This window comes from Epargyreus clarus, unplaced genomic scaffold, assembly GCF_041222505.1.
Source record: "Epargyreus clarus isolate Ecla_fem2 unplaced genomic scaffold, WU_Ecla_fem_2.2 ptg000007l, whole genome shotgun sequence".
NCBI classification, from domain to species: domain Eukaryota; kingdom Metazoa; phylum Arthropoda; class Insecta; order Lepidoptera; family Hesperiidae; genus Epargyreus; species Epargyreus clarus.
In genome coordinates this window covers 20,587,190-20,600,441 of record NW_027332215.1, presented here as the reverse complement: position 1 = coordinate 20,600,441, position 13,252 = coordinate 20,587,190, and the positions used below count along the sequence as shown (strand labels likewise).

The following is a 13,252-nucleotide window of genomic DNA, read 5'->3' as shown; positions in this document are numbered from 1 at the left end:
TTGTTATATTCCATTACTATCATTAAGGTTATTGTTATATAGGGTGGCGCAAAATTAATCACCCTATTTTGTTTTTGAATAACTTTTGTACTGAATAAAAAAAGTACCTGTAACTTTTTTTTGCTAATTAGAAAATATTATATCTATCAAGTGTCTTCCACCAGCGTTGACACAAATTTGCGCTTGATTTTCCAAGACTTTCCTTAAGATTTCCGCCGATAACACTTCGCATTCCAGTCGAATATTCTCCCTAAAAGCTGCGATTGTCTGAGGCTTGTTACTGTTGTTGAGTCATTACATCCACCTAAAGTCACTGTCTGGTGCACCGTTCATGCGTTCTTTTAAGGACGCCATCGGCATTATCGGCGTTACAGGCGAACGCTATAGGTTCATGATAAACGATTTTTTCCTATCGGAACTGGATGATCAGGGCTTGATGAATATGTGGTTTCATCAAGATGGCGCAACCGCACACACAGCACGAGCCACAATGGATATTGTGAAGGAAACGTTTCCTGCTCGCGTAATCCCCCGTTTTAGCGATTTGGCATGGCCAGCAAGATCGTCCGATTTTACCATCCCAGACTTCTTTCTTTGTGAGTTTTGTGACTATTTGAAGTCACGGGTCAATCGCAGCTCTTAAGGAGAATATTCGACTGTAATGCAAAGTGTGACCGGCGGAATTCTTAAGGAAAGTCGTGAAAAATATGATAAAACGGGCGGAAATTTGTGTAAACGCTGGTGGACGACACTTGACAGATATCATATTTTTTAATTAGCAAAAAAAAGTTACAGTTCCTGTTAAAGAGTTCTATTACTAAAAATCCCTTTTTTATTCAGTTCTAAAGTTATTCAAGAACAAAACAGGGTGATTATTTTTGCTCCACCCTTTACTTAACTTTAACACAAACTTTACACGAACTTTCGGTGCAACTAATCCTTAGTGTTTTTCATTACAATTTTGAGATAGTAAAGTCTTTTAATTTGTTATTTACCGTCAATAGTTTGTAACTTTTACCTTGTCTGGCCGTCAGATCCTGCGGGTCATGTAAGTATAGGCCATTGAGGCCGCGACCACACGATTTCCACCACCATCCACCTTTCAACATAGATGCGCAGTTCAGGGAAGATCTGTCGTTATCTCTGTAATCAATAAAAATAAATATGTGTAAATTGTAATAAATTGAGTAGGTACTTGCGAAAATATTACTCAAATTTTAGGTTCCTTTTCCAAAATTAAATAAGTCTTTATTTTGTATAGGCCTACAGAGACGCTTTCAAAGTGTCAATTACAACACATATTCTTATACGTCTGTAATAGTAATAATCCATCTTAAACATGTATTATTATGTAAATTTGTCACAGATATTTATCATACATGGTATAGATTGATTATGGATAACGGGCGATAGTCATAATTAGATATCGGATTATATGCACTATCAAAATGCCGAAATATGCATGCAAATATGCACGCTAAAAGGGCAAAATATGTTTAAAATATGCACTATCAAATTACTATTTATTATTAACTATTACGTTTATTTACGCAAATTGATATAAGGGTAACCAGTCAATGGTGTCAGTCGTTAGTTATTGGCATTACGGTCAAGTTTTATCGACAAATCTGGAATTATTTTTCATTTTTGTCGAACCATAATAAAATGACAGACACATTTTTATGTTACACTTTGGTAAACATTTTGAGTATGAGAACATTTTATAATATCTACCAAACATGAAAAAATAAGACATGTTTTTAATAAGTGACTGAAAATAATGAACAAAATGGAAAAGTTAAAAACATTTATTAAAACTTATTTTTTTTCTACTTTTCCGAATTTCTGCAAAATCAAGGTCATCGTCATCCAAACTTATGTCGGAACTAATAATAATATTAATGTTATATTAATGGTACAACGGTTATAGATATAATATTTTACAAGTTTTTACTTATCCCGTCTAATATAAATGGGGCATCACCCAACTCTATTCTTACAGTCATGAACCATAAATATAATAATTGGCCAAGTCCAAGTTAAACCCGCACCTGGAGGGTTCCGTACAACCAACATTTTCTTTCTTTTTAATTTTCTAGTATTTACTATTATAGCAGCCATTAAAATACACACATTGTGAAAATTTGAATTGTCTACCTATACCGGTTCAAAAGTTCCTTGGAAAAATATCTAATAGCAGTTTGTTTTATGGGGACCACTTTTTGTATTCAACTTTTATATTTTTAGTATTTGTTGCTATAGCGGCTACCGCTGTGCATCCTCTGTGTGTGTCTAAATTACAAGTGTCTATCTATTACGGTTCCAGAGATAAAGCCCTGTGACAGACGGACAGACAGCGAAGTCTTAGTAATAGGGTTCCGCTTTTACCCTTTGGGTACGGAACCCTAAAAACAATATGCCGAATGCACGAAACTATTGATATATGTACTATCAATGAAAAAGTATTAAAATATGCAAAAACGTCAAAAAAGTGGCGTTTATGCATTTGCATATGCAAATATGCAATTACATATAATCCTATGTCTATTCATAGCGATACCTTAAGTATCTTTCTTTCTTAAATATTCTTTCTTAAATATTCAGTTAATCCAAATCGGTGACCACGACCTCCAGGGAAGATCCATTTGAATGTAGGTATGAGAAACAAATAGAAGTTTGTCCCTGTAGTCCCGGGACCAGAATAGGGCTACGGTATCTCCTGCTTGTCGTAAGAGGTGACTAAAAGGGGGCTGCCGGGGTTGCGGACGACAAGAGCGGGAGTTCGAGACGCCCGGCCTGCGACTCCGGGAATGGTGTGGTATTTGGTTCTATCGCCTTTTTATATCGTAGAAGTAGAAGACGAGCTTGCCTTCCTGATGGTCAGTGGCAATTGCGTTGCTATCTCTGAGCACTAAGTTCGAACGCTTCTTGTAAGTGTTTTATTTTAACTATGCAATATTATTAAGATCATTTCTACACTTCGCTCCTTAACCGCCTCACACTAGGATCCTGTGTGTCGTGGGAGCCATGGATAAACACAGACGAATACACAAGGCACAGAACAGAAATTTAAATTCATCATTAATATACCTGTCTGGCCGGGGATCGAACCCGAAACCCTCTGCGCGTCTGACCGGTACGGTGACCGCTCCGCTACTTGCAGTGATTAAGCAAAAATAGATGTGGGGGTGATGCCTCCAGGGTCGACGCATGAAGGGTACTACCGCCCTTAATTTACTAATCTTCCTGTATATAGTTAATTTCTTCTAAAAGTTCAACAAAGGAGTCAAAATACCTGTTGTAGGTGGAGAAAGGGCTGTTGTTGGATCCGTACCAAGGATCGTTCAGGGAATCTCCAGCGGTGCCTTCGTATCCATCTATCTCTAGTTTGTAGTATTCTGCTTCCGAATATATCTTAAAGTGCGAGTATTGGGCGTATCTGAAAAATATACATATAACAACATTACCTATATGTTATATGTAAACATCAAATTATATACACAATCAAAATCTGCATTAAAAGGGCAAAATATGGCCAAAATATGCACTATCAAATTACTATTTATTATTAAGTTTTACATTTATTTACGCAAATTATCCATTTTTTTCGAAACATAATAAAATGACAGGCATATGTTTATGTCACCAAAACGTGGACATATGATATGAAATCACTTTATAATATCTATCAAACTACAAAAAATTATTCAGACATTTTTAATAAGTGGCGTTATAGGCCAAACATGGCGTTATATATATTTGCATAGGCAATTGCATATAATCCGATGTCTAGTAATAAAGTATACTTTATTACATATAAGTAGGTAATTTGTTTATTTATTTATGGATTACCACGACAAGTCACAGGTGACACAATTACGTATAAGGTATACATTGAATCTTCTTGGCATAGGTAACTGTTTTTATAATTAAAGGTAATCACAGCATGCTATGTGTTACAAACATAGATTAGTAAAGATTACTCACTCCTAACAAGAAACAGTTTTGAGAATTGAAATAGTTGCGTAAACAAAAGTTTTGCCACGTCCCGTGCTAAAATGACCCTAAAATATTTGAAATAATTATTTATATATTATGTAAATTACGCAGTATTAGTTATTTATTCGTAAATTTTCTCTAAAAATGTTTTTATTTGTCAAGAATTAAAAAAAATAATAAGCCGTTTGTAGCTTCATTCAATTTCAAGGCGGCGAAGTATCATTACTAATCTATGGTTACAAATTATGATTTTTAAATAAAATATATAGTAAAAGATGGTTACATATGTGTATCAGTATTCGATAGCAGCAATTATTAATAGTAGGCTAAGTTAACGGTGTACAATATATAATATACTAGCTGACCCGGCAAACGTTGTGTTGCCATATAAATAAAAAAAAAAATGTTAAGCGTGAACAACCCTTATCACTTACGGGTTTGAAAAATAGATAGAATATTTGAAACTGCGATGGTAGCGAAGTCTGTCGAATCCAATGTGATACATTCCAAAATCAACAACTACTTACGAATTAAAAATTAATTGTGAATCTAAACCATTCTCAAGTCCCCTTGAACACACACAACAAATTTCATCAAAATCAGTTCAGTCGTTTAGGAGGAGTTCAGTGACATACACACGCACATAAGAAATATATATATAAAGATTCAAGCTATATATTTTAAGCTTAAAGTACGTCACACTTCACTAGTTTTGATTGAAATTTGGCGCGTCCGTCGAAATCATTGTCAGTGTCGGGAATTTTATTCGTATATTCATTTTATGTGATATGCGAATACGGGCGAATAATGGCCGAGGTTAGTTTTACAGGATTTAGGAGTAAAGAGGATGCATTTGTGACGTGGTGTACTAGTAGGAACTTTACATTTAAATTTCTTCAGTAGATATGGACAGGCAATGTCACCATTCAATAATTTATGAAGGAATAAAGTGAGTTCGGCGTGTCGATTGCTCCTGCATGCTTCAAATGATTCGACGCTAGATGGCGCTCTTTAGTAAACACACTCTACGTGACTCTCTCTTTTAAAATAGTATTAACAAGTATAATCATCCCATTTAGTATCTAAAGTGTTCATCGGACTATAATACCACAGTGATAGTGTTATCTAAAAAAACAAAGTGAACGAATAAAGTGCAAAATTCAAAAGTTTTAAACTCGGCCGGTGATCGAATTATTCAAGTGAAAAAGTGAATAAAACAACAACTATACAACATCAAATCTTCATTAAAGTGAATTCCTATCTGAACAACTTAAAATTACTACACTGCATCCACGTAACCCTGCAAGAAATTAAAATATATCACAAAATCTTTTCAAAAATAGACAATAGTAACGTAACCTAAGCGACATCTGTCGTGACTAGAAAAAATATTCGAGGTAAAAGTGGCGTACTCGTATGCGCATAATAGATATCAGTGAAGGACGTAACTACATCTAGCGGCATTTGTAAAAACTAAATTCTCCGATACTCCTACGACAACTATATTGACTTTATCGATATTAAACAGAGGGCGCTGTATTACTTAACTATGTCAACTATGAAGAATAAAAGTAAATCACTAATTACATGCAAAAAGTGCAAATCCTTAGTGATGGATAAATCTTATTTAAAATGTAGCACTTGCAATGCAATAATGGACATAGATTGTGCATTGGTTTCTGCGAGACAATATCAGAAAATGAAAAAAGAACAAGTAACAAAATGGCAATGCCAATGTTGCCAAAATAAAATATCAATAAATACAATGAAATATATCACTAGCACTCAGAATACCTCTCCTTGCAATGTTTCAGAATTTCCTTCTCAAAACGTAACCGTAATAGAAGATGATACATACAAATGAAATTAACACCAACTCACACTCTGATAATGAAGACAGTTCCTTCTTATTTATTAATTCTAATTTCCGAAATAGATTGCCAGATTTGTCTACTAGGATTAGTGAAGATGTAAATGACCTAAAACAAAAAATCCAGGAACTAAGTTTACAACTAGAAAGTGCCCATCTGGAAATAGGTAACCTTACATTAGAAAAAAATGCCTTACTTGAAAAAATCTCTCATCAAGAAATAAAAATAAACCCACTTTCTGCAATCAATACACCAATTTCTATTAAGAAAAAGAAAACTAAATCTATACCTGGCCCATCCGGAATTCAAATATTAAATCAAAACAGTCCTACAATATGTAATTCCACTAAGACTTACGAAAATAACAAAAGCGAACCACCCGCAATATCAACAGAATGTCAAACATTACTTCCAAAGCATATAACGACGGAGGAAAACACTAAAATGAATTCTAATCCTATAAATAACAATAAAATCTACATAATATGGGACTCAGCAAAGCTCTGGTCTAGCACTAGCCTTATTAAAATCGCGAGAAAGTTCAAAATATTAAAAATACACAGTATCTTCGTTCATAAAACCATTCGCAGACTCCGAAGAAGTCCTGAGAGGATGTCATACTGAATTACAATCCGCACAAGAGCCTAACAAGGTCATAATATGCATTGGCGAAAATGACTCAAACCCAGTGAAAGTAACTTCTGAATTAAGTGCTATACTGAAACGCCTTGAGAATATAGAAAATAGTCCTTACTATAGGTACTATTTAACTGACATCTGTAATAAAATTAATTTCTGTATTGACTGTATTGACTATAAAAGATCATACCTTAATATAAACAACTTAAAAAGACGCTTGCAAGAAACTCGTCCTACTTCAAAATATACAAACAAAAATACAAAAAAAACTTAAGTATATTAGATTTTTTCTACCCAAACATGCCGTAACTTTGACTAATAACATAAGTACAAGTAATAAAAACTTTTTTCGTGACTAACAAATGTGTAAATGATAATATTATGTTAGTATTGCATCAAAACATAGCTGGGTTTATATGTAAAAAAGATATATTAGAAATCGCAATACAACAGTTACAAGATAAAAATAAGTATATAGATATAGTATGTATGTGTGAAACTTTCATAAAGCGTGGCGAGGAACTTAATTTAAAATTAAATGGCTTTATTTTAGCAGACAGCTTCTCAAGAACCCAAGTGAGAAGGGGAGGAGTCTGTTTTATGTGTAGAGATGATATAAGATATAAAAAAGTTAAATTTCCTGAAGCATTAAGCCAGAAGCATTAAGCATTTCGAGATCTGCGGTATTGAGCTTATTAATATCAAGTACACTATTATTTGCATTTATCGCAACCCTAATAGTAATCCGCTCATATTTTTAGACAAATTGGAAAAAATATTTATAAGTCTCCGTAATAAAATTAACCAAAAAGTTAGAGAGGAGATTTAAATATCGATATATTAAAGAATACCAAAATTGCTTCTCAGTTTATTAAATTAATTGAAGCCTATAACATGATTCTACACATAAAAGATATTACGCGGGGTAATGCATGCCTCGATCAAATTTTAAGCAATGTTCCTAAAGCAGCAAGTGAACTCTTACACCTAAACTTATCGGATCATAATACTGGACAATTATTAATCACACCAGTATGTGGGAAAAAACAAAGTCCTCAGATCCGATTTATTAAATAATTAGAAGTAAATAATAGTAAGTATAATTTAATTTAATTTATAATAATATAATCTAATATTCATTTATTGATAGGTAATCGTCTTTATAGAAGTTGTGTTGACAGGTGGGTGGTATGTTTTTACTGATTTTTCGAACTTCCAATATAATTTCATGAGGAGGATGAAACTGATCGATATTTCGTATAGGGTGGGGACATTCAGAAATTTGTAACTTACCTGTATGACAAAGTACCAAATCCACCACTTTATTTTGCTTGTTAGTTACATTATTAAATTGTTTGAGGTCGTTAAATGTCAAAATCTATGAAATTGCAAAGTAACTCACGGTTTCCATATCCTGAGGGTTTCATACAGTTTCCAGTTTCATCATGCTAAAACTACACTTATAGTTTTGAAGAGTTCAATAGTCTCGACCTCAATGGTTGGTTTTTATAAGCATAAAAATAGAATACGGTCTAAGAATCATGTTTCGATAAGTTTCTTAAGAAATATTTTTTGTTTTACTAAGTAACTATTAATTACATATGTAGGTAATTATCTACTCGGTATTTGGGCATTGAATGTTTATGTAAGTGACATAGATGTGTTCGCCATTTTAACAATAATCATATTTGAATTCATAATATTATGTACAGTTAGCTCTAAAGTTGAACAGAATAAGGTTTCAAAAATACCTATAAAAATTTCAAAAGCAGATGAACACTACAATGTCAAAAGTATCTGAAAAATGACATATCATATTAGTGGCGTTAGCCATTTTGAACATACGGTGATCAGCTATAGTATTCATCTTATTTTGACACTGTACGATGTTCATCTAATTATGGTATTACTGAAATTATGATCTGCTCTTCTGCTGACTGTACCGACAATAAAATGGCTATATTATTCTTTTTATACCACACGCAACGGAATTACGCTAATTAGCTTAGTCGAGGGACTAAAGTAATTAGCGTTCAAGAGGTAAATAATATTGTTTTTTGTTGAGATTGTGAGTATAGGTTAGAAAATAGTCGATCTGGGGGTTTCAAGGTTCGAATTCGAAGCGCCTCTGATAATTTGAAGTTATGTTCGTAATAGAAAATGATTATTAATTGATTTAGCTGTGGATTAAAAGATCGTGAGAAAGCCAGGGTGAGGTCTTGACATAAAAGTTGTCATAGGTTTGTGATGTGTACCGAACTGCAGTTGACTAGGGTGGACTATGACCTAAGTCTCACACTCTGAGAGGAGATCCGTGTTCAGCAGCGACACGGTAACGGCGCATGCTTACCTCTTGTTCCCGTCAAAATCTTCAAGTTCCACTCGGAGCATGTAGTCGTCGTTATTGGTGAGCATGTATATGTTCTCGTTGCCTAGCCAGAACTCCTTGCTCGGGTCGCCAAACCCGTTCTTGTAATCGCTCCAGTCTCGGTTGAAGTTCTCGGCCGGAATTCCGTAGTCGTCACGACGGTGTATCACCTAAACCGTGTCACATTTTAATTTGCTTATTGATTGATATTATATTTACGTGTACGTTTGTTTATTTGTTTGTTTTGCTTTCACTTTTTAGTGATAGCGTTCGAGTGCGGCGATGAGTACAGAATTACCTTTGTTCTCATAAGATAAGAGTAGCAGACGAGCACGCAGTCCACCTCATGGTATGTGGCTACCGCCGCCCATAGACATCTGTAATCCACTCTAGATAGGAATAGATATTTCTACCTGAAGATGCGTCGCTACTCCTGAGAACTAAGCTAGAAAGCCTCGGAAAAGTATGCCTCCCTTACCACACCCTTCTCTCTCCTGTCTCCTCTCTTTCTAAAGGAGGGTTGATGGAAATGGTAGAAGGTATTTGTGAGCATATGCCTAGGTATATCTTGCTTACACAGAGACAACGAGGGAGAGGCAAACAGAAATGCAGTGTTTTATTATTACCTACTCTATTTATTGAGTTATGTATCTAAGTACTTATTGGGTTTAAAAGTAGGTGCCAATGGGTTACAGATATTTACCCTAATTACATCCGCACGCCGTAGGGGTTAGCACACCTTTCCTGGTTAACATTTCGGATATGCAGAATTGTAAATTATAACATTACTAGCTGACCCGGCAACCGTTGTGTTGCCATATAAATAAAAAAATGTTAAGGGTGAACAACCCTTATCACTTGGGGGTATGAAAAATAGATAGTAGCCGATTCACAGACCCACTGAATATGCATATAAAATTTGGTGAAAATCGGTAAAGCCGTTTCGGAGGTACGGTAACTAACATTGTGACACGAGAATTTTATATATAAGATTGTATTGGGTTTGTGTGTATCTATAATGTGTGCGTTGTTAAAACTACAACGCAGGGAATCACAGTCTGATCCCATGACTGTAGAGAGTGTCATCTCTACTTTCATTGATATAACCGGTTCTACTTAACTTTCAAAGGAAGCGGTATTAGTTCCGCTGTGGTTCGATTCCGGCGGCATCACTGCCTGCTTCTTCCTAATAACAGTAGTGTTAAACGCTGCTGTTTTCTGATTTGAAGGGTGTGGAGACATATTCGAGGCATTTCAGCTTAAGTACTTAGGCTTAAGTACTTAGGGGTAGTGGCCCATTTGTGGGCGACCTTAGGTAGAAATTTACTTGGGGTTGATTACAGGTGTCGACGGGCGGCAGTAGCCACTTACCATCAGATAGTTTGCTACTTTTATATTATAAAAAATAAGAATTAGTTTAGTCCTTACCGTCCATCCGCCATCTGCAACGTTTTGTTCGCAGAATACTTTGAGGAACCAATACGTAGTGCCTCTTATTTGTAAGTAGTATACTCCAGATTCACGCATCCCAGCATTCAGAAGGTCCACACATGAGTAGCCCTGTAACAATAATACACATACGTTATAGACCGTTGAAAATCGCCACCTTTATGTGGACATACATGTCACATACATCTATTGGTATATAAAAGTATTCTTGTACATAGTATAATTTACTATAAATGAAGAATGCTACTATGTAAATACCAAGTTAGAAACTAAGTTACGCGTTGCACCAATTCGACGCAACTTTTTGATGTTGGGGCCTGGACCATAAATGTGCGGTAAAATATGTTTTGCACTTCATCTTCGCAAAGCTAAAACATTTATGTTATGACCACGCGCAAGCATTACGAAACAAATGAATTGTTCGTCATCACCAGCATTATATCATTACATTCGCAATGCAGACGCTACGGCTATGCTATGCTCGGCATATTGAAATGGTTTTGATATGCATAATGCTGATAGCTATTGTTAATGTTATAGGCACGCCTCTAAGGGAATCACAAGCAAATGCTCAGTACAAATAACTTTGGCAATGGCATACGTAACTTACATACATGCTTTCTTTTTGTCTTTCGTGCGTCTATACCTAAATATAAGCACGCTTAATGAAATGAAAAGCGAGAACTTCTCTAATGCTACGAGTCTCTCCTCAAAATTAGAGTAGTGAAGGGTTGACTACTTGGGTTAGGTATTAAGACCGTTAGTAATAAATTAATGTTAACCTATTTGTTGGCACAGATTACTCAACTTCTCTTTTTTCTAGGCAACGATTATGTATCTCTATAGTCACAGACTAAAAAAAACTATCCAAGTTCCTAAAACTTTATGGGCAATACCCAGGCATGAGAAAAATATATGTTCACATTATATTTTCCTCGTGTTATCTTCATTGTTAAAACTAGTGTATATTATTTATCAGATATAACTTCGTAGTAAAAGGTTAGTTTTTAGATTTGAGTTTCAGATTTAGGTGCAAGGGGTCAAACTTTATAGCAGTAAGGGCTCTAACATACAAACGAGAGTCGCTGGCTGCCGCCAACGGAGCAGTCGCGGTGTAGTCTGTCGCCCGGATTGCGCTCCCTTACTGAACCATCCATCATAGAATCATCGTCATGTAAGTAACCATTTGTAAGCCAATGATCTCTGACCAAGAACTTACCTCGACATTGTCGCCAATAATGTGTAGTGTCCTCTTTTGGTCATAGAAATCAAAAGTAAAAAGACCATTTCAGAAATAGATAATATATGACTAATTCGGTTCTATTTCTACGACCATGTGCTACCTTGTGGACTGGCCTTGTTATGTTGACAGCATTCATTTATAAGCACATGATGAATTGAGTTTAGTGAAGTTACGAAAAAGTTCTCCATTTGTTTTGTGCCTAAGTTATTTGTCTTTTGAGAAGTTAAAGCAAATCATGTGAAGTGTGACGTGCCTAATATAAAAATATATGTATTTACAAAGAGCTGAGAAAGTCTTTACCCATTGTATGCAGTTCCTCATTGCCGAGTCAGAATTATGCCAAATATTTTGAGTTAACACATTTTCTGGTTTGATGATATAAAAAGTTAAAAGTATTCTTTTGTATTAAATTATCGTAAGAAATAGCCTAGTAACGGCGAAAATTGTGGCACTACAGTGTAATTAGATATTGAAACTGTTACACCCCATTCACACGGAGCAGGATTTTTGATGCAATGCCGCCGAGGGAAAGTTCACGCCTGCTGTATTGAATTCGTTGTGAATTATGACAATTGGGCTGTTTGCAGCGCCGAATCACTTGTTTTATATATCGTGATCTTCTCCTGTTTTCCAGGTGACAGCCGAAAAAACTGTGTGAGCCTTTTTACAAACCAGTGTCGTAAGAAACAAAATGCCGAAAAGTCGTCGTCATCCCATTATCCCACCGCTGGGCACCGGTCTCCTACTGCTGTGAAATGTTCCAATGCCAGTGCGTATTGGAACATTTCACATACCTTTGAGAGCTTTGTTAAAGAGCTTTCAGGTTTCCTCACGATGTTTTTATTCACCATTAGAGTAAGTGATAATAAATTTCTGATACGCACATAACTTAGAAAAATCACAGGTCGCCTGAGTTCGAACGTCGGACTCTTTGGTAAATTGAATTTCAACCACTAGGTTATCACTAAGATCTCAGAACGTACTTATTTGAAATCAGTGTAAAATTGCTGAGCATAGGTATAATTTTAAGATCTAAGTAGGTAGCTAAAATCTACGTATATGTAAACGACATCATTTAAGCAACTTTTTACTCCGAAATAACTAGACTTTATGGGTAGAAATAAAAAAAGAAAACTATACAATACACATACATGCTTGTGTAAAAATGTCTCATCATAAAAAACTGTCAGGTAAGTAGGTTTCTTCATGTTATTATTTAGCGATAAAACAAATGGTAATTGATTTCTAGTTGGCATTCAGAACTTGGACTCCCGATTAAAAGACGAAGTCTAAAACTAAGCTTACTGCTTATGGAACCGGTTTAGCAGCTCCAAAACCTAAGATTACTTCTTCAAACTCTAGTAGCATCAAAATCTTTCAATTTGGCATTGTCCTACACTTTTTAGAGAGTAATGTTCTACGCCAGTCGACTTTTAGTGAGTTCTTATTAATTTTAGTTACCGCGTAGGTGTAACGCGTTATTGTTACGGCACGCTCGACATAACCGCTACGTATGACAATAACCACAGTAACGTCGTAATAGTCGGTAATTGTCGTGAGGTGGATGGGAACAGCCGGTTTTTGTAGCGCTGGCAGGCTGCGGTAAGTGCTGCATGAACCACATTTACGCAATCATATCAACTTTCCTTATTAACTGTATTATGTCATTAATACGCAGTGGGC

The 13,252-nt window shown here is 35.3% G+C and overlaps 1 protein-coding gene across 1 annotated transcript in view; it reads right to left on the bottom strand.

The window, feature by feature from the left end:
- The window catches only part of LOC140743649 (uncharacterized), a 98,170-nt gene that overhangs the window by 2,661 nt on the left and 82,257 nt on the right, over positions 1–13,252 (bottom strand). Inside the window, exons 4-7 of the mRNA XM_073075077.1 lie at positions 10,306–10,437; positions 8,860–9,047; positions 3,296–3,439; positions 1,019–1,143 (exon numbers count right to left, since the gene is read on the bottom strand). Of these exons, the coding sequence (XP_072931178.1) occupies positions 1,019–1,143; positions 3,296–3,439; positions 8,860–9,047; positions 10,306–10,437 (589 nt within the window). The remainder of the gene's footprint in view (positions 1–1,018; positions 1,144–3,295; positions 3,440–8,859; positions 9,048–10,305; positions 10,438–13,252) is intronic.